This window comes from Parus major, chromosome 1 (assembly GCF_001522545.3).
Source record: "Parus major isolate Abel chromosome 1, Parus_major1.1, whole genome shotgun sequence".
Taxonomy (NCBI): domain Eukaryota; kingdom Metazoa; phylum Chordata; class Aves; order Passeriformes; family Paridae; genus Parus; species Parus major.
Genome location: NC_031768.1, coordinates 107,782,800 through 107,804,041, shown reverse-complemented (window position 1 = coordinate 107,804,041; position 21,242 = coordinate 107,782,800). Strand labels below are relative to the sequence as shown.

Below are 21,242 nucleotides of genomic sequence, written 5' to 3'. Positions count from 1 at the left end.
GGCTACAATGCTGAAATGAATGTATTTGCAGTCCTCACACGTCTTTCTCAGCATCCTTTAAAATGTCATTTATTCTATAAAAGATATAGATTTTCTGAGTATTGATGTATCAACAGACAAGGTCTCTCTGCTTTTCGTTTTGCAGACATTACTTACCCACCCCAAATCACTAATGATTACAGCTGAAATAAAGGGGTGCATGTGGGCAAAGGTGACAGCACAGGACTTAGAGCTGCAAAGTTTGCACCTCATAAACCTCTCATCTTCAATCCTACATTCAAAAGGTACTTATGATTTCAAAGAAATTGCAAATCAAATGATTACACGCTACAGGAAATTAGATAAAAGAGAAAGGAACCACTTCAACACCATCAAGAGATTCTATTCAGCTATTATATTAATAGTAAAAAAAACATATTTTGATTGCAGCTTCTGCAGGTATAAAATGATAGGTTTTAGATTCTCTTTTATTGAAGTGCACAGATCCACAAAGCCTACAAGGTGTTTTAAACTCTTGTAATCATTCAGCAAAGCATTTGGACAGCAGTTCTTTAATTTTGAGCAGAGTAATAACTGCACTTGTTAAAATATGTTCTAGAGTATGTAGCACCTTTCAAAAGAAATTCAAGCACCAGAATTAAGTATAACTGTTGAACTTTTGTACCACTGAAATCAACACCAAAGCTTTTACATTTTTTAAAGCCAAGCAATGAATTTATTACTCCTCATTTTAATTTCTTTACAGAATCTACTGCAATCTTTATGTTAATTTCTATTATGTAAAATGCAATGCTTATTCAGTTCAAACTGATGTCTACAAATATGTACCACTTTAAAATAATGTCCATGTCTTTGTAAGGAATAGATATTTTCTGGTCTTTTTTTTTCTTCTCTAATTTAACAAAAATGTAAAATATCTGTGCATGTAAACATTGGAAAAATCAGGACACAAAATCCAAGCATTTTTATTAGCTGCTAACAACAGCTACCACAGCAACTGTGCATTGCACCAACAACCAGACTGCTGTACACTAGTGGCAAACTGTGGGGTTACGGATTTAAATGTAAAAATATACAGAATATATGTTTATGCATACACACTAATAAAAATGAGTCACAGGTTTTATGGGCCACTGCTTCTCTTGCCACTCATAAATGCTCGTCCAAGATTTTTTGCAGCAATGTTTTCCAAATTATTTTACAATGGGCCTTTCAAATCCTATTATTTTTATTTAATAATTTAAGTATAATATAATGGGCAAGACAGAATTTCAATGAACCCCAGTAAATAAATAAATAAACAAACATATATATATATACATATATATATACACATATATACATATCTATACATATATATACATACATACATATATATATATTATTATTATTATTATTATTATAATGGAAGACATCTATTCCTAAAATATATTGGAAATACATTCACATCAGAGTATTAAAGAGAAATGGTTTTAAACATTTATTTCTTATAAAAACCAGTGCAGAAGCTGGAGTTCAGAAACAACTTACCTTTTTTGTCATCGAAGTACAGTGTCTGTTGAGCTGGATTTGACCACTGGAGGGAGGTGTTATCATTTTGATCGACCCTGCAGGTCAAATTTGCTGTTCCCCCTTCAACAACTGTGACGTTCTGTGTGAGTGGGAACTGCCCTTGGCTGCCTGAGGAGGGAGGGAAGGGATGCAGAAAGGAAAAGAATAAGAGAAAAGAAAAAGAAAATATTTAAGTGGCAGGATTGAGTTTATTGCAGCAGCTTCAAATGCTAGACCTGGAATTCAAAGTGATCTAGTCTGACCAAAGAAAGGTAATACAATAAATTTTTAAAAACTACATTTATAATCTATTCCCTGTATCTGAGAAACAGCTAGATGAATTCAGAAATAAGTGTTTCCCCCCTCTTTTTCCCCCTCTGTAAGTCACACTATTTAGTTCCAAAGAAATACTCTGCAGTTTTGTCTCCTCAAACATACCAAAGACAACTCAGCACAGGCAATGCAGTTAAACCACTGCTGAAAACATCACTGAAAGCAGAACATAAAAATCCACAGTTTTTAGCACAGAGGGATGGGGCAGCCTTGACTCCCTGTTTCTTTTTTATACATTTTAAAGGCCTCTCAGGATGCTGCTTTCTGTGTCAGGCTTGGAAAGTTGTTGGAGAGCAAACGTAGTGTGAATCTAACACTTGATGCATGTGCTGTTGGGGGAATATAACCTGATCTCATATGAAAATGGAAGGGATGATGTAGTAGGTCGCTTTCACATCTGTGATTCTATCCCAGAGCATTATGAATCACATTAAGTGCTTGCTGAAAAGTCACTGGGAAGGTTTCCAAATGCCTCTACAGAATGCAGGAGCAGCAGCAGTCAGGTTCTCGAGTCAGAGGCATTTCCAGCGGCACAGTAAGGCTAAAGTGTTTATGTAGTGTGAGGATAGCACACCCCTTGTCAAACAGCACAACACATTCTGACAAACAGGACTGCAAGAAGGGAGTACAGAAAAAAACATGGAAGTGTTTTTTAACATGGGTGGGGAAAGAAAAAAAATCTTCAGTAAGAAGCAAGACACATCACTGAACATACGACTATCATCTGGGAGATATATTATATTTAAGGGTACACTGCAAAAGAAAGAAAACCTAATACTCCAAATGAAATATAAGCTTCTTTCTTCTCCTCCTTTTATACAGGTTCTATTAAAAGAAGCACTGAAGAGTAGGTAGAGGTGCTTGCATAAGAAGTATAATGCCAAGATTGACACCAAAGTGGGATGTGTCAGAAATTAAAAACCTCTCTACAGCCCTACAGGAGGGAACGAGCTCACAGACGTGTCACAAGCACATCAAGGAAATAATATATACAATATCCATTAATTGTACAACACAGAATCACAAATCCAGCATAAAACCTTCAGAGAAACATCCTATTTTAGTGGCTCTCATCAGACTTGCTCCCAACTAAGTTAAACTGAGGCATGTCTTCTGTACAAAAGCATAATATGAAAATCTATTCTCTAGGATACAGGTTTGCAGATGACCACAGTAAGGAAGTATTAAATAAAAGGTTAAAAACTGAATTTCTATTTGACCTCCTGATATTGCCAAAACATATTTCTAGCCAGATTTTGATTTCCCTATGTAAAATAATCCCAATGGCCTTAGACATGGAACAAAATCACCCACATCAGTGAAATAAATATTTCCACCAAATTGCAGAGCTGAATAACTGGTATCATTTTTCTATAAATATCAACTACAGCTGTCTCAAGATCAAGATTTACCATGAACTGGTATTTACTCTAAGAGGGTATTTACTATCAACAGGATAACAGATATAGTAAATTAAAAAGAAGGAATACTAAAAATACCATAGCTAATTTAAATGCTGCAAATAATAAATGCCAAAATTCTCATGACATCCTCTGCATCTGACACTTCATTAATCAAACTCTGCTTCTTGAAAACCACACATTGAGAAATATATGACGAGACAAAAATCATAAACAAGGATAGAAATAAAAAAAAAAAAAGAAAAACAGAAAAGATTTGTCATTTCCTTCCATTTCTCCTCTTTCAATTCCAATGTGTCAAGGAACCTCAAGATACCACATAAATTGCTTATCATTTAAATTAGAATTTTTTTAAATCCAGAAAAATGCACACAGCCTGTTATTACTTCCACAAAATAACAGGGCACTTACCAAAGAAATAACCTTCTAAAGTATGATCTGGGAATGGGAGCCTATGTGGGCTGGAACACTTTTTGCCTACAAGAAGCATTAGCCAGAACCTAGTGCCAGGCATTAGCACAGTGAAATCTGCCACTTGCATTAAAGCATTGGAATGGGAGGTAGTTTAATAAAGAACCTGCTGTAATGATTTAGGACCTGATTAACACAGTCTAGGAGATCTCCCCATAATTACCCTGTATTCTGTGTCTGATATTACAGATCTTATCACAAAGGTGTCAATGTACATGCACTCCATCATTTATTAAGGATTGCCAAGCTACAGACTTGTCTCTGGTCAGGAACTAAACTATTCTGATCAACCATATAAATGGAAACTATAAATGCCATAACCTGAATAGGTCAGAAGAATTTTCATTCCTCTGGCCACCCTAGTGGTTGCTGATGATTTGGAAACAAGAATTAATTTAGAATATAAAAATAAGACCAAAGCACTCATCTCTTGCCAACAGAGAATCTTTAAGGTTCTGGGGAAGATGCACAGAGCTTCAGGAGAAGTTTGGACTGGAGAAAAGGTAGAGGGAAAATGAGAGAAGATTTAATATGGAAAGTAGCCTGAGTAGAGAGAAGGGAGCCTTTGCAGGACAAAGAAAACTATGCAAAGCAAGTCCAAATGAATGGGTACTGCACACCTCTGAATGAAGACAGAAATTATCAGCAAGTGATGGGAAAACTAAGACAAAGAAAAACTTGTGGGATTTATTTTACATTTTTTACTTGTGGGATTTTGTTTGCATCTAACTTGGGATACTGAAGTAGGGCTGGAAGGATGGGAGAAGGTTGTAAAGCCCTATATGAAACAGGTGAATGCTAAAGAAAGCATCTGCACCTGAATTATTTACACTGCAGTAAAAGTTCCAAATAAGTGTTTTATGCCACTAAAGATTCCTTCTGGTCTATTCTGACAATATTTTGTGGGAGAAGCCTTGTTTCTGTTAATGTCCTCTAACAAAAGCATTCCATCTTCACTTAACAAGTCCAGTAATGGAAAGTTTAGTGGCCTCTTCAGTAACTTATTTCGGAGAGCAACAGGCATCACTGTTCAAACAAAACCACAAAATTTACTCCTGCTCTGAATTTGTCTTGCTGTAGCACCCAGCTTCCACTGCCTCTTGTACCTTTTCCCCTGCTCTGAAGAGCCCTCTCTTATCAAATTTCTCTTGTAGGCACTTAGAGACTGTGATCATATCACCCATTAACCTTCTTTTTGATAATCTAAATAAATTGAGCTCCTAAGTCTATCTGCAGAAATCACATTTTTCTAATCCTTTAATTAGTCTGTAGCTCTTCTCTGTGCCCTCTGCCATGTGTCCTTTCTGAAGTGTGCAGCCCAGACCTGGAAGCCCTGCAGTCACAGAAGGCAGAAATACAAAGGTGATGCCACTTCTCTGCCAGTTTTTGGTATTCTTGTTTGCACACTTACAAGAGTTCCTTAGAAGGACCAGGGTCAGACCCAGCTGTGACTGAAGGCTTACCATGGGGCTGGTATTTTTCCTCAGACATCCTTCCACTCCTCCTCCTGTAGCTCCTGTTTATACATCCCTATATTTCACTGCACTGAACACATTTAGGTAAGTTCAGTACAATTTATTTCCTACTTTCCTATTAACTGAGGTGATTGACAGGTATAATTGAGATAATGATTATGACTCAGATGCTGACCATCCTACAGACAGGGCTACCCATTCAGCCTACTTGCTTTCCTCCCAACAAAAGGCTGGGAATAAATGACATTTCTAACCTCCACCAGCAGGTCAAGTCAGTCAAACACAGTCAAAAACACACACACACACACATGCATATATATATATATATATGTATCCACTACAATATATAAAATTACATTCTGTTCCAAAATCAAATCTAGAGGGAGGACAAACTATTTTACTGACTGTATGGAGTACACTAATAAAGAGTTAAAAAAGGAAAAAAATAATACTGATGGCCCACATTACTAACTCCCTTGCATCTGAAAAGGAAAACATTACAAGGTTATGCAAAGGTGAATTACAACAAGCAATGATGTTACTGAAGAAAGGCAGCTGCATCAAGACATCATTGCCATCCTGTCATATTCCAGCCCCTCTACTCATTTAGAAGCTTTGCTAGCAACATTATTTCAACTTTTTGGACTAGATGGAGCTATGGTTAAGTATATTCTACCACAGTTTGTTTCTGCAATGCTTTGTGGAGGACCAATACTCATATCTCATTAGCCACAAGCTGTTTCCTGTCAAAAAGACTTTTTTTTTTTCTCTCTTTCCCACCCAGAAATCATGGCTAAACTGTTTTTACATATAACAGTGATTTTTATCTCAGTATGTAACAAGTCTGTGTAGAATAATTATCATTATTTGGTCCAGTTTGTAATCATTCATCATGTGAGTTCATCTCATGGTTTTTTGTTTATGTTTGGGTTAGGTTTTTTGCTTGATTTTGTGGCTTTGCTTTTGGTTTTTGTTTTGTTAGGGGGGGTGATTTTTCTTTTTTTTTACTTTTTGCAATTACAATGTAAGCTCTTTAATGAGTTCAACACTTCCACTTGATGCTTAGGTGATACATTCTAATCAATTTACTAGGCTAATTATAAATGTGACTGGGTGGCTGTAAGCACTGGGAAAACATAATCTTCTCTTTACTTTTGTTTCTGCAAAGGTCTCTTTTTGTAAATTAAACAGTTATGTCACAAATTAAGAGCATTTCATAGTATCAGTGCAGCAAGCTTTCCCTACTAATGTCACTGAGTATCAGAAAACCACAAAAATAAATGGTTTTGGGTAAAGAGGATGGTCTGGAAAGGAGCTGAGAGGGACAACAGTGAATTATCAATGTTTTGCCACACTGGATCTACATTTGAGAGCCTGGCTGACCATCATCCTCACAAGATAAATTAAGTTTATCAGCATGTAAGAGGGGAAAAAGTAGGGTCAACAGTTCTGTAGCAGAGATTTATCCTTTTCAGTCTTGCATGGAACCACAAAGCCATGGGCTTTTTATTTGATACCTCCAAAGCATGGAGTCAACCAAAACCAGAGCCCATCAAAAAGCTAAGGTTTAGCAGAGGAAATAAAAAAAAACCAAACAAACTTGAGCAAATTATTTTTCAAAACAGTCTGATTTTGAATATTGGTTTTAACAGAACCAGACCCTAAAAACAAAGTAAATATTTGGGTGAGAGGGCAAGCAGCTTACTACTTCAAATAGCAGCTTGCATCTACAAAGAGAGACTACATAAATTCTGGCCTTCTTTCTTAGCAAAGAAACTAAAACATTAGGAAAAAAAAGCCATTATGATGAAATATCTAATAAACTGAATCACTTTCCTGGCTTTCTCACTTAATTTATATATGAAATAATGCAAACATCTCTCCAAGGAGACAAAGTGTTATTAGCTTGTCTTTACCTAATTTAAAGAGCAATGATATTGTGAAGTGCATTTCAGCAGGCATAAACAGAGATCTGCATCACTGTGCAATGGTGTGCTTCCTCTGACTTTGCAATGGGAATTAATCTGCTTCTCTGTTTTGTCAGCATGGCTAGCAGATTGAAGGTTAGGATAGAAGGAAATTCTGAAGGAAGAAACTACACAAGTTGTTGCCTCTACTATTTTTAAATTTTTTTAGAACAGTCTTAAGAGTGTGGTAAAAATATCAATGACAGATTAACAAGGACAGTTTAACTCTTTCTTTATTAATATTTATTTATTATTCATTTTTATATTTTATATAAATTATTAATTTTGTATAATTTATTATTATTATTATTATTATTATTTATAACCTGCTTTGCTTTATTCTAAAAGAAAATACAGCAATGTGCCTGCATGTTAAATTACATTTGCACGGCATTTTTAAAGAACAAAAATATTTCCTGAGCAGTATTTGATACACAGAGCCCATGATTGGATTCACCTTTTTGAACCTGCTGTTTTAAATAGCAGTAATTTAGTCCCATATCTGGATGGTAAATACTTTTTGAGTTTATTCCCAGAGAGAATATCCTGTAAATAGTTTGCTCACTGAAGAAACTTAACTTAAAAAAAAGGAACAAACCAACCAAACCAAACTGTGTCCTCTAATAACTGTTACATACTCCAGTAACAAAAACTCTTGCAGAGAACACTGGAATTAATGACAATACTGCAGAAACTTACTACCAAAATGACAGGTTTAGGAGAGAGAGAAGAAATAATGCAGAGAATAACTGTTAACCCCAGACTGTGCATTCAAGGTCACTGAGCCTTTTTAAATGTTTCAGCAATACTAAAATAATGCAAAGGCAAAGGACAAGAGTGCACCAGCACAGCCTCTGATTTCAGACTATGGAATTTATGTCTGACAGCAAAAATAGAAAAGGAAGAAGCCTCTTCTTCCTTCCTTCACTCCAAGTGTTTCAGGTGTATCTTCCCAAACCAACAGCTAACTCAAAATATAATTTTTTTGGACTGTATTACAGTTAAAGATATTGCATATATAAATTTGAAAAAAAAAAAAATACATATTGAAGTAAAATTATTCCACAATGATAAAAAGGAAAAAGTATGAGAGAGACAATAGGGAAAAAGAAAAAAAGAAAAACAAGAAAAAGGAGGCACAAACAGTGCTGTTTCCTAGGAACCTTGCATAAGTGACTATTTTTTACTCTTTTCAGGCTATCACCATGGTATTACTTGCTTGTGAATGGAGAAGAGTGCCCGGTGATTTTATTCAGTTATTATTTATTGAAAGGCATTTTCTTCCACCACTCTGAATTCCTGAGGAAGTTACAAATCCAAACATAATTGAAGTGAACCTCATCTTCCCAAAAAAGTTGTAACAAACTGATGAATTTTCTGGTTCTCACAGTTGTAAATATGGCTCAGCGTTTTGTGTGGCTTGTCACTTTAAAGTATTATTCTCAATTCTTTATGCCTTAACAAATTGAAAAGTCCTTTTTCTATAAAAGCAAGACAGCATCCAGTTCTAACATGAACAGTGAGGAACTGGAAACTTTAATTTGTTTGAGGATCTGGGTCTCATTGTCACCATATTTCAGTTCCTAATCTGTTATATATAGCAAAGATACCTTTGCTAATATCCCAGGAATTCAGAAGCCAACCACAGCCTTTCCCACAATTCTCTGTTTTAATCCTGGTTTTAAATACTCTGGTCATATATAAAATTAATTAATTATTATTAAAATTATTATTATTTAACATTAATACTGGGGGAAAATATTTTGAAAAATAAGACTTTTACTGAAAATAAATAATGTGTAAAGATGGACATTACTAGAAATTCCAAAGTAATTAAGAAAATTTTAACTAGAAGATGGACTGATATAATTAAAAACAATAACTTTTCACACAGTATTAAGATAAAGCAATTTTTCTTCAGAAAAAATAAAAATACTTTGTTCTTTCACTTTTTCAAATCAATCATTCCACTGAAAGATTATTATACAAAGAAGAAAAGTTGTATCAGTAGATTTGATTCCTTATTTTGCTACATGACTTTCATGATTTCCTTTCTCTCATTTGTGAAAAATTTCAAATCTACTGGAAACAAATTCTTCTTTAGGCTTTCCAGCTATTGAGTTCCATGAAAGAAAATATACTTGCATCTCTCCAGGAATACATTTTCCTTCCTTCTTTCATCCTTAAAGACAAATTTTGGTACTTGAAGTCCAATGTGCAGGTAACCCACCTGGCAAGGATCTTCTTATTGTATAGCTATTTATCTTTGTTCTCTGTTTGACCATCATTTCTACCTGAGCAGAACACAACCAAGGTTTAAAACCCTTCCACTTTTAACTTTGTCTCACCAACTTCTGAAATGTCATTCAAAGAGAAGTTAAAAGACAGAGAAGAGGCAGCCACACAAATCAGCTCCAAGTAGTGCTGTTTGAATGTTTGTGATCTCAAAAAGAACTCAGAAGCCCCCCAAAATGCACCATCACTGAATTGTTATTCAGTTTATTTATCAACTGCTTATTGTTAGTTAGAAACATGCATGGCAAGAGATCACTCCCCAAATGGAACCTCCTGTGTTTAAATGGAAGCCTGAACTTTTCACTGTATTGAACAGCTGGGCAAAAGTGAAAACTAAAAATGTTCTAGGTTTGCCTTACTGTTTGCCCACACAGGAGCTTTATTCTTGTTAAAAAAAAAAAAAAATAAAATAGAACTAAACATGTCTTGTGCATATTTAAACATATATGCCCACACAGGAGAGGGGAATGAAGAACAGTGATAAAACTGCTAATGAACCCCAGCTTGTTTCTGTGAATTTAACTTATTTTTAATTCAGTATATTTTAATTAGACTAGAACAGCACATTTAAGCACTGATTTTACCACCTCTGATTTGGAAACAAGTGTGAATAAGAATCTTTTTAACCTGTCTTTGCACCAGTACACTAAATAAATCTTTATTACCTGGACTACCAATACTTTCACTGCTCAGTTTGCTTCAGGTAATGTCATCCTCAAAGGTAAATGGAAAAAAAAAAACAAAACAAAGGTGGAAAAAGCAGATTTTGATCAGAGACTTTTCTGTTCTGATTACTACATCATTGGTGCTTTTCAGTGAAATACACTGCAGTTGTAAATAGTGCTGATAAAACTTCCCTAGCAGTAAATGGGGATCAATATACAGGAGTCAGATCTTTGAATTCTGTCAATGGAACAAAATATGGACAAGCTAAACATACTTTTGAAAAAAATCCCTTTCATAAATATAAAAACTATTGCAAACAGTTGTGTTTTAGCACACCAAAGAAACGCTGTCTTAAAGGTGGGAATGTGGTGTGTGCAAATGGTTTGATCTGAACAGGCACTTCCCTTAATGACCTTGTGTTGATCAATACCTAAAAGCATCCTGCCCAGCTGGGAATGCTCCCTGAAGAAAGCAATTCTGATTCTCACAAAGGAAAAGTCAGAATGATTAATAAAGTGTTTTCCACTTGTGATCACCTGTATATTTCAGAAAGTTTTCGCTACTGATGATTTCACCCACCCTGTCGATATCCACCTTCTTTGATCTTTGACGCTTTTTCTTGTGCAGAGGAGATCACAGCTCTGTTTAAGCTCATGAAAGTTCAAGTACAAAACAACAGTTTTAAAACTGACTTTGTACTTGATGGGTTGTTTTCCCTTCTTTTGATTTACACCAATCAAATAAGGCCAGGAACTGGTTTGGAGAAAAACTGATTTATACAATTCTAGCAGCCTTTTTGAGCCTAAGTGGCACCAAACTGTAAACAACAAAATTATTTAGGCCAGACTACTTTCAGGCATCAGAAGCCAGGCTTGACCTACAGAAAAGAAAGGCAGTTTACACCAAACAAGGATGTGTTTTCCACTCTGGCCTGTCCCCCTGTTGCTTCAACACTTGCTCTTTCCCTCTCCTGCGTGTCCCAACAAAGAATGGCCCTTTCCCTTCCAACAACTCCATTTGTGTTTCAGAAAGACAGAGGAGGCTTCTTCCTCTGCAGCCCTCTAAGTGAAGAGAATGCTTTCTCAGGTGATTGCTTTCTGCCAAATTTCATCTGGGAACCAGGTGAATTGTTCCTATTAAAAGATTAGGATTGGATCCTGCTATTCTTTCATGTTTCCCTAATGAGTCCTGCATGCAGATCAGTCGTAGATGTGGCTCTAATTTTGTGCAATTTAGATATCACTCCATGCAAAACTGCATTAGACTTCGGTGTACTTTGAAATAAAATCACTTACTCTCCTGACTTTCTTTTTTTCCTCCCTGTGGCCTATGAAATATCCATTGATATGGCAGTGCTGATCTGCAGCAGTTCTCCCTGCTGACTTAGGCCAGCAAGCTGCTCATGAATCTAGCAGATGTTTCAGTTGTCTAGGCCAATGGAAACCTTATGGACCCTTTTTTCTTCATCTCCTCCCAGGAGCAAATGTTAGTACAGCAGATATCTGGATGTGTGCCATGCAGCAGCAGAGACAGGGAAAAAACTGCTGTGGCTTCGCTGAGCGTGGTGCTGGATAATGATTTTATTTTTTTCCAGTCCTCTCTGAGAGGGTTTATTTACAAATGTCATGCTCCTCACGTGTAGCTAAACACAAACCTGGGCTCTTTAAAACATTCCCTAAACTTCCCCTGTTGTGCAATTAAACCTTAGCTTAATACACAGGTATAAATTAGAAAGATACATTCATATTTTGGTCTTCTATTTCCCTGCCAATATAAATTTAGAAATGCCTAAAAGCAATTCAGCATCGTGCTCCCAGCAGATTGCACAGACTGTGACAATGGAAAGGGGATTTAGGACATGAAGAATTTCAGTTTTAAAATATTTCATTTCAAATATGGCACAGCTTGCCTGGAGAGGCTGTGGATGCCCTGTCCCTGGAAGTGTTCAAGGCCAGGCTGGGTGGGGCTTTGAGCAACCTGGACCAGTGAAAAGCATCCCTGCCCATGGCAGGGGGTTGGAACTGGATGAACCTTAAGGTCCCTTTGAACCCAGACCATTCTGTGTTTCTATGATTCTATGGTAATTTAAAGGAAATTATATTCCTGATTTCTCTAGCTGTCCTCAAAAACTGCTTTTTGAAACCTTATTTTTTTATCACTTGACCTCACTTTAGCGGTGGGTGGTAGGAACAGTCTCTTATTCAAAATCTCTAAGTTCTTATTCTAGAACATGTTTCTTTTTTTATTGTGACCTTTGGATCCCTTTTATTTGTGAAAATTCAACACAGAGTCTGTCATTTCCAGTTGTCTATGAAAATAAAAGCTTCAACCTAAATATCATATTTGCCTGAAACTCTTGCCCTTACTGCTCTTAAAGGTAATAATTTGGTTTAACAATAGGGACCAGCAAAAAAAACCCAACATTTTCCATATTTCTTTACTTGATGCATTCATGAAACATATTTTTAGATGTAGGCATTCATTATTCCTCTCTCATGAGCCGATTAAATTCTGACTCCTCAGAAAGTACAAAAAGGGACAGGACAGGACTTCAGGGGCACCTGTGTGAGGCCAGTGGCAGAACCAGGAACTCAGAAGTGACTTGTGAATTTCCACAAGTAGTACCAGCATTAGCTCCAGTGCCATCTGGGCTGAAGTCTTTGTCTTTTTTTAAAAGCCTAAATTCTGTCCAACAGGCTGACAGAATACCTTTATTCATCAATTACTTTCAATTAGAAAACTGAATTTTTCTTATTAAATTTTTTTGTCTTCCTTAAAATCATATTTAGCATGTCCTCTTGCACAGAGAATCCCTTACAGATCTGGAATGAGAATCACAGTTAAATTAACTGTATTCAAAAGGCAAAGAATCAAATTAATCAGCTCTATAAAAATACTCTCATATCTGTACAGCTAAGTTCAATTTAAAATAAAAATAAAAATAAAAAAAGGTTAACCTAAGAGGCTAAAATAACTCTTTTATTGATTTAGTATAGAAATTTTAGTGATTTTTTTTAATACGTGATCCATGAGGGCTCTCAGCAAAAACAGTTTCACAAAATATATTTTTTTTAAATCCACTGAAATGTAAGAAATCAGCAAGGAAATTGATATGTGCATTAAAGTCATTTTCTAGGTCAGTGAATCAATGTCACTATGGCTGACTAGATTCTTTACTTGGCTGTAAGAATATTTCAGTCAAAGCCTTTTATTTTATAATTTACTGAGTTATTATACAAGTTATTTTCTACCTAACATAATGTTGTCTTCTAGAAAAGAAGGAAAAAAAATCACTTTTTGTGCTTGAGAAAATGTCTCTTGTGGTCAGATTTGCAGGATAGAAAAAAGATTTTGTTCTGGTCACACTGCCATTACCTCACCTCCTGCATTTTACATAATAAATTGGTACAAAAATGCTATTTTTCAGGATTATTTTGTCAGGGCCAGCAGGCAGGAGTGATAACTTGCTGTCTTTACAGCCTGTATGAGGTGACTCCCAGCTCATAGAGCAGGTATAAAAAGGTGCAGTGCAGCTGAGGGTTTGCTGGCTGCGTGACACAGATCTCTGGGACAAGCCTGAAAACTCAGCTGGCACATCCACTCAGGGTTATTACCTGAATCACAACCACACTCACCTGCCCAGGCTGGAATTAACCCCAGAGTTCACCAAAACCTGCTGCAATGGGGTGCAGGGAGGAAAAAACCAGCCAGAGGATGAGCAGCAGCAACACCCAGGGCAGGAACATATGGGGCAGCCACAGCTCTGCCATCTCCTCATCACCCCAAGGGATGAAATGCTCCAAAAAACTCACAGAAACGCTGCCATGCAATTAGGAAATGCAGAGGAAGGAAGGATTTCCCAGTTCAGTCTCGTACTGGATGGCTGGGTGGTTTGTGAGCTCCACAAATGTATGTGGTGTTTGTGGGCTTCCCCCTGCAGCCTGCTCTAGCCAGGGTAAATTACATTAGTATTGAGTGGTGATGGGTTTATCCATAAGAAGAAAAAGCAAACAGAGCAAGCACGAATTAAAATGCTGTAAAGTACACTACAAATTCACTTTTAAAATGTAGGGGCTTACAAAACATAAATCTCCCACTCAGTAAAGAATTAATTACATGGCAGAGGAGAATGTCTGATAAAATTTACGAAACTGATGTGCTAGCTTTGATATGGAGAATTTATTTTTTTTTAAGCAGCTACAACACCTACCCTAAACAGGGAAATACATTTTCCCCATTAGGGAAATATAAATGTCAAAGACCATATTTGCATATCAGGGGAGGGCAGGAGAGGGGAGGAGGAGACACAATGACTAACATCTGTTGAACAGATTGAGATAACAAGACTTTTTCCAGACAGCAGAGTGCATTTCTCAGGTGAAGAAATGAAAGAGCATTACAGTGAATTAATGTGTTTCATAGGGGAGTAATGTAAGTTAAATGGGAGTTTCTGAACTCAGGAATTTTAAGGTAAGTTTTGACAGTACATAACATACAACAGCTCTTGAGTTTAGGTTGTCAGAATGAGCATAATAATTTTAGGAACTTTCAATCACAGCCTGTCCTATATTTGAGTAAAACAAGTCTTTAATTTATTTCTGCCCTCCCCCCCAAGCTGGTCTTTGTTAGTTTTTTAAAAGTACAGAGAAGAAAATGCAACATGCATATTTCTATATCTTGTTGCCTGCTTACAATCAACTATTTTTTTTTCCTTTCAGTTTGCACAAAGCATCTCATTCTTGGCATTCTTCCACAGAGCTATCAGAATCCCTGCTTGAAACACCATATATGAGAGGAAGGCAAGAGAACTGATCCTGTTCACCAAGTGCCTTTGTTTTGAGTATCAAGATTTCTGTATTCTCAAGACCGTGCACTTGTTTATGAACACTGACAAAGCAACAAGCAAGTGCTTGGAACACAATGTGCTTTATTAACACTGTTACTGCAAATTTTATACCCACACACATCTACGTGTTTGTAGATGCAGACGCCTTTGCACCCACTGCTTTTGTTGTGGAGTACTTAGCTAAGATTAAGTATAAAGATATAAAGATATATTAAGTATAAGGTATAAAAATAAGTATAAGATAAATGTAATAAAGATTTGAAAACTGTTTTATTTGGAAAGGGGAGCTGATGATGTAGTGGGGATTTTCTGTGATGAAGCCATACAGCTTAAAAAGATATTGCACAAAGTTCTGCATCTCTGAGCACAGAGCACACGAAACAGCAGAAAAGGTGACTTTGCCCATGATCCAAATCCCTTCTCAGTCAGTACTCAGGCTCGAGGCATCTGTCACACTTGGACTCTTTTTTTTTTTTCTTTTCAGCACTATAGTCCAGAGCTTAGTGCTTTCTCTTCAAAACAGGCAGTGCAAAGTGGCCACAGGACAAGTCCTACAAGGGTTAATTTAGACTCTTTCTCCATTTCTGACCTAGAGCAAGCACAGCTACCTCCACACTATACCCCAATTCACAGTGTAACCATCACTTTTACTGACCTTCCTGAGTTTCTTTCACAGAACCAGAAGAAAAAAAAATCCTGTCAACTAAATAACTGAGGTAAGTTAAATTCTATCACCAGTGTGTATCTTCCATATCTCTCCTTTGGGCCAGGCAGTTTTGGAATAGAGATCACTGTCCTCTGCAGCATCATTATATTGCTTTTTTAATCTTAATTTCAGTAGTTATGTATCCCCACTTCGAGAAGCTACAGAAAATCCATAACAAATTCTTTCCAAACCCTTAGTAAAAGCCTAACTTTCAAGTGCTGTTTTACTCACTTTTAGATGTTGCTCCTTCTGCTCGACTCTGAGAATCAAAGGAACAGAAAGAATGATAGCAGTGAAGACATCTTTTACTATCATGCACTGTATAAAAAGCCTGAGCGAGTTCTCCTTAGCACCAGAGAATTACAGCCTATTACATGCACTTATAAATCTTTCTTATAGCATTTGTTGGACTTTCCATTCTTCAGTTCTCCCAGAATGATGAAAATGGATTTATCAGCACAGTAATGCCAATGAGTCAAAAGTTTAAAGTGCAGCCTGCTGTAAAATAAACCACATCTTAAAAAAAAAAATAAATCAGGGGCATAAAAGAAAAGATGATCTTCTCAATTAATTTGACATATAATTAAATCATGTCTAATTTAGACATGCTCCCATTTAGAATTCATACTTTCTGCCATGGAAAGCAGTTGCCTTGAAGCCCTTTGTCAAGCACACTCCTCCTGTATGAGAGATGTGGATGGGTAAGTCTACCTTCCTCTGCAGTGGCAGCAGAGTCTAGACTATCTCTGCTGCTCTCCTCTAGATGTTTATTTCCCTTGCCAAACTCTGCTTCCCCACCCTGTGGCTGCTGCACCACCTCGGCTGTCAGGCTGGCCAGACCCTGAACTGAATCTAGATGTTTATTTCCTCTAGATGTTTATTTCCCTTGCCAAACTCTGCTTCCCCACCCTGTGGCTGCTGCACCACCTCGGCTGTCAGGCTGGCCAGACCCTGAACTGAATCCCCGACATGATCGGGCATCAGCTGTCCCAGGCTGGGCAGCAAACAGCTGAATAAGTGCAACCCAGGTCATGAGGACTGGGGAGAACTCCTCTGAAGTCAGCTTGTAAGAGAGAAAATCATTACTGAATGACATATCTGCGATTTCTTGTGCGCAAGAAATATGCAAACTGAATAACAATGCAGTAGGATAAAAAGAGGAGTCAAAACTCGACCAGAGTTCTCTTAAATATTACACTAAGCTCACTTGCAGAAACAACTTACAGTAACATTTCAAAAAGGAAGTTTACATATTTAAAAGGCCAAAAATAATTGGTTGGCTTTTAGTTAAATCTAACACTGGCTTTATGTTTTCATGGGGGAAAAAAACCCAAGGTAACTGTTGTGATCTCCAAACAATCCAACATTACAGTGTCTGTTTTGCTGAAAGACTCAATGTATTTACACTACTTCTGGGCAATTGTTCCAAAAAAAAATAAATTTACTGTAGCTAGAGCACCTCATTCCCCATGCATAGAAATCTTCTTTTCTACACATACATACTTAGAAGATGCCCTTTGTAAAAATAGCTTTTAATGGCTTTGTGTTGGGATAAGAGGGGAATAAAAAACCCAAAAAACCTAGACTCTCTGAATCTCCTTATGTTTTCAGTAATTTCATTTATATACAGTTATTACAGATCTGCATCAGACCATAAAGAGTATTTCTTTTTACTCACTTTACTTTAAAACAGGTAGAACAACTCCATTCAAAAATATTATCAAAAAAAAAAATCTTTAAAGTGAATGAATTTGCTCCAAGAAAGGATGAAAATAAGGTGACAAAATCAACCACTAAATTATGATTTTTGATTTGCGTAATTATTTCCAATTTTTTATGCAGTGCCATTTGGGGGGTGGGGGGGAAGAAAATCCAGCAATTCTGAGATCTGGAGCTTCAATTAAGAAAACAAATGTAACACCAAACAACATGAAACTTGTCACAGAGCAGCAAGAGGTAAGAACTTTCTTTTTCAGACACAAATGAAAACGTGAAAGAAACAATTGCATGTTGTAATGTTGTTGCAGTCTGGTTTTTCTTTTCCAAAAGCCACATGAAATGCAGTAAGATGCTGGTAAAAGGGCAAGAAAAGTCCAAAAGTTATATTTGAGAACTAGTGATACAGAAAATCCACTTGCTTTTGACTGCTCTAACTACTGATGTTACAAATACTCTTGCTTCAGGCTTCATATACAGAAGGCCAGCATCATGGGGAAGAAGGAAAAGAAAAACAAACCCCCCCAAAAAAATCAACAAAGCCAGCAACCCCTCTCTCTCCCTAAAGCAATATCACATTTGTTTGGATATGGGAAGTTCTGTTCCAATAGACTGGAACAAAATGTGCAGCAAACCCAGGGCTTGCAGAAAGCCCTCAGAGCCCATGCAGCATACACTGCATGAATAAATGCAAACACAGGTATTGTTGAAGGAGAGAGATTAAATCAAATTTTTTTGCTCCAAAATTACAGGAACTGTAGTCATTTAATGAAATAGATCATGACATCTCACAGCATCTGTTCCAACACAGTTATACAATGAGAAGCTCACTGCTACAAGCAGCATTTGCTAGCTCTGCCAGACAAGAAAGTCAGACAAGAAAGTAAATTTCTTATTTGTTCTCCTTCCTATACTTACAGATGACCTGGACAAAAGCATTAAAATATCAAATGGAGGTAAAAATAGAAGGTAGTTTTTCTAGTGTGACTGTGCTATTGAAGATGAGGTAGAAAAGCTGTGCCCATTCTCTAAGCAAACACACTCCCAAAAAGACAGAAGAAAACTTTGCTGGTGTGTGATCACACACAGATTCATGACTACAGAAGAAAAGTCAAATGGATGGTAAGAAAACTTGTTCTACCCCATTCTCCATCTGGAATTTACGGTGCATATGTAGGTTACATTTAATATCCTTAAAAATAGCCAAGAATCCACATTATGTAAGAAAACCCCCAGCATTTAGAACAATAAAGTGTAACAGCAGAAGAGAAGGAAGAACTAAAATGTTGTTATGCCTTGCAGATGACACTACACACAACTGGAATCTGATGCAGCAAGGGTCATAATACTGGACTAGCAGGGAGAAAAACAGAAAAACCAAATTGAACTGCAGACAGAGAGAATATTTAAATCATTCCTTTGGGCAGACTACCTGCAAAGGACTGAAACCTCAGGAAACTGGAGAAAAAAAGCTTATGACAAGAACTCTGAACAGTGACAAGCAACTTTTAATCAGTCTTTAACATGCCTAACTTGACATGTATAAAAGGGACCCAATTTCCAAAGGGCAGGTCTTACTATTTTCTGAGGAAATGAAAACCACTTAGCAATTCTGAAATTTTATAGCTGAAATAGCTTGGGTGTGAACAAGGCTTTTAAAAACAAAGAATGATAATAGGTTAAAGTATAGCAATCACTGAGAAAAAAAAACAAACTAACAAAACAGAGAACAGGACAAGGAAAATTGCATCAAGCAGGAGAAAGAAGAAAGAACAAACTCCATCAGAAAATGCTTAAATGACAAATTGATACATGTCACAGAAATGCATCAATTCTAATGATATTCTGTTTTTAAAAAAAAACCCAACTCTACAGTCTTTAAAATGCAGAGAGAAACAATGAGAATTTTCTTTCAGAAATGCATAGTTGGTTGCTATTTTGTTTTGAAATATTGCTGGAAATGGAAACATTTAAAACTGCCATTTTAGGTTTGTTTTTTTTTTTTAACCTTAAGAGCTTACTGAATTTGAAGAGTGGAATCATCTCAATGAGTTCCAACACATTCATTTACACATTTATATATAGTCTCTAGCTGTATCACAGCATTAAAAGGGATTCACAGAACACAAGGTCTATCTACATTTTCCTCCTACAGGTCACAAGAAATAACAATAAATTCTTTAAGCAGAAGCACAGAATAGACTATACTAAGGTTTCTAAACCAATTTTCATTCTACTTCAAGTTGTGTGTGGAGGGAATTGGCTAATAAAAAGTCTAACACACAAAATCCATTACAGGAAGGCTCATTTCCCCAAAAGTGGGTCAGAAACAATTTCAACCTTGTTAACGGGATGGGGAAATGACAACAGTTGAAATAAGCAACGCAAGAAAGAGATTTTAAAGTCTTTGTTTTGCACCCAACCCCTAAGTTGAACAAACAAATTTTAAGGGATCAAAGCTAGCCTATTATGAAGCATAAAACTATCTCTGCTGAGAACCATAAATTATGTATGGAGCAGGCATATTTACCAGTGCTGCTAGTAATGCAGAACATCTCTGAATGAGCACTGACTGCTGAATGCCTCATGTTCTTTTATGATGAATTATGCAGGAAGCTCCAACACAACTATGCTAAGGTGCTGGAGTTCATGTACAGGAGGGCTTGAGAACCATTGAATAAGTGGGAGGCAAAAAATATCACTTTTTTTCCTTTTTCCTTTTTTTCAGGTCCAACATTTTGTGAAGAGTAACTGCCATTAACACAAAAATGAATATACTGAAAAAGTCAGATAAAATTATTGTCTTCTCCACCTTCTTCCATTTCTTTTTCTTCTCACCTGCTTCCCCTCACCACATATACCTTCCTCAAGTGATGCAACTACATAAAGCTTTGAAGTGCTGATTGAAATGATGCACTAAATTTAATGAACAAAAAAAGGCGTTTGAGAATTCAAGATCCAGCATGGTTTGATTATTTCCTCCATCATGAACAGTTAACTTTCCAAAAAAAAAAAACAACCAAAAATAGTTTGCTTCTTTGTAAATGAGGATGGTTTCATGGTTTCAGAACAGGTTCATTTATAATAAAGGCTCCAAAGAATCTGAAATAGTAGGGAAGTGTGGGCCAATGAGGCACAGTGCAACAGCTCTTCCCAGATCCGAGGCAGTGAGATCCAGAAGCCATCTGCTCCACTTCTATCCATGTGCCTAGACTGCCTTGGTGCACAGCTGTGCCCTAGCTGCACTATTTCTGATCCAACACCTAAGCTAGCATCTCTCCCACAACTGCACAGCCTGGAGTGAGAGCAGGGATATGTGAGCAGGCACAGAAAAAACCCAGCACAGGTTTTCCCACCCAAATTGGAAGAGCAGAAGGAGACAGCAGTCTGTCATCTGGCTCGTTCCAGAGGAAACCAACCTGAACCCCCCACCCTCAGAGTCACTGGGAGCCTGCTTGGTTACCTGATACATGTGTGGACTCGTGGCTGTGAGCACTTTATTATTTCCTAAAACAGAGGGATGAAAGTCTGTGAGGAGGTGTTTTTGAAATTGTCAGATCCAGCTAAAAATATGGTGAAAACCACTTGATACTCAACCTGCCTTCATGTGATCTGTCAGGAAAATACAAGGTGTAACTTTCTCCCAAATACCCAAAAGCAGTTCTGATTCTAATTAAAATATGACAGAATCATACCACAAGTGTTTTGGGTTGGAAGGGACCTTAAGGATCATCTGGTTCTGCCACAGGCAGGACACCTTCCACCAGACCAGGCTGATCACAGCCCCATCCAACC

The 21,242-nt window shown here is 36.9% G+C and overlaps 1 protein-coding gene across 3 annotated transcripts in view; it reads right to left on the bottom strand.

Annotated features, from left to right (window-relative positions):
- The window catches only part of CADM2 (cell adhesion molecule 2), a 574,407-nt gene that overhangs the window by 167,205 nt on the left and 385,960 nt on the right, over positions 1-21,242 (bottom strand). For all 3 annotated transcript variants that reach the window (XM_015632251.1, XM_015632240.2, XM_015632246.2), the window contains one exon: positions 1,531-1,680. In XM_015632251.1, the coding sequence (XP_015487737.1) occupies positions 1,531-1,680 (150 nt within the window). The remainder of the gene's footprint in view (positions 1-1,530; positions 1,681-21,242) is intronic.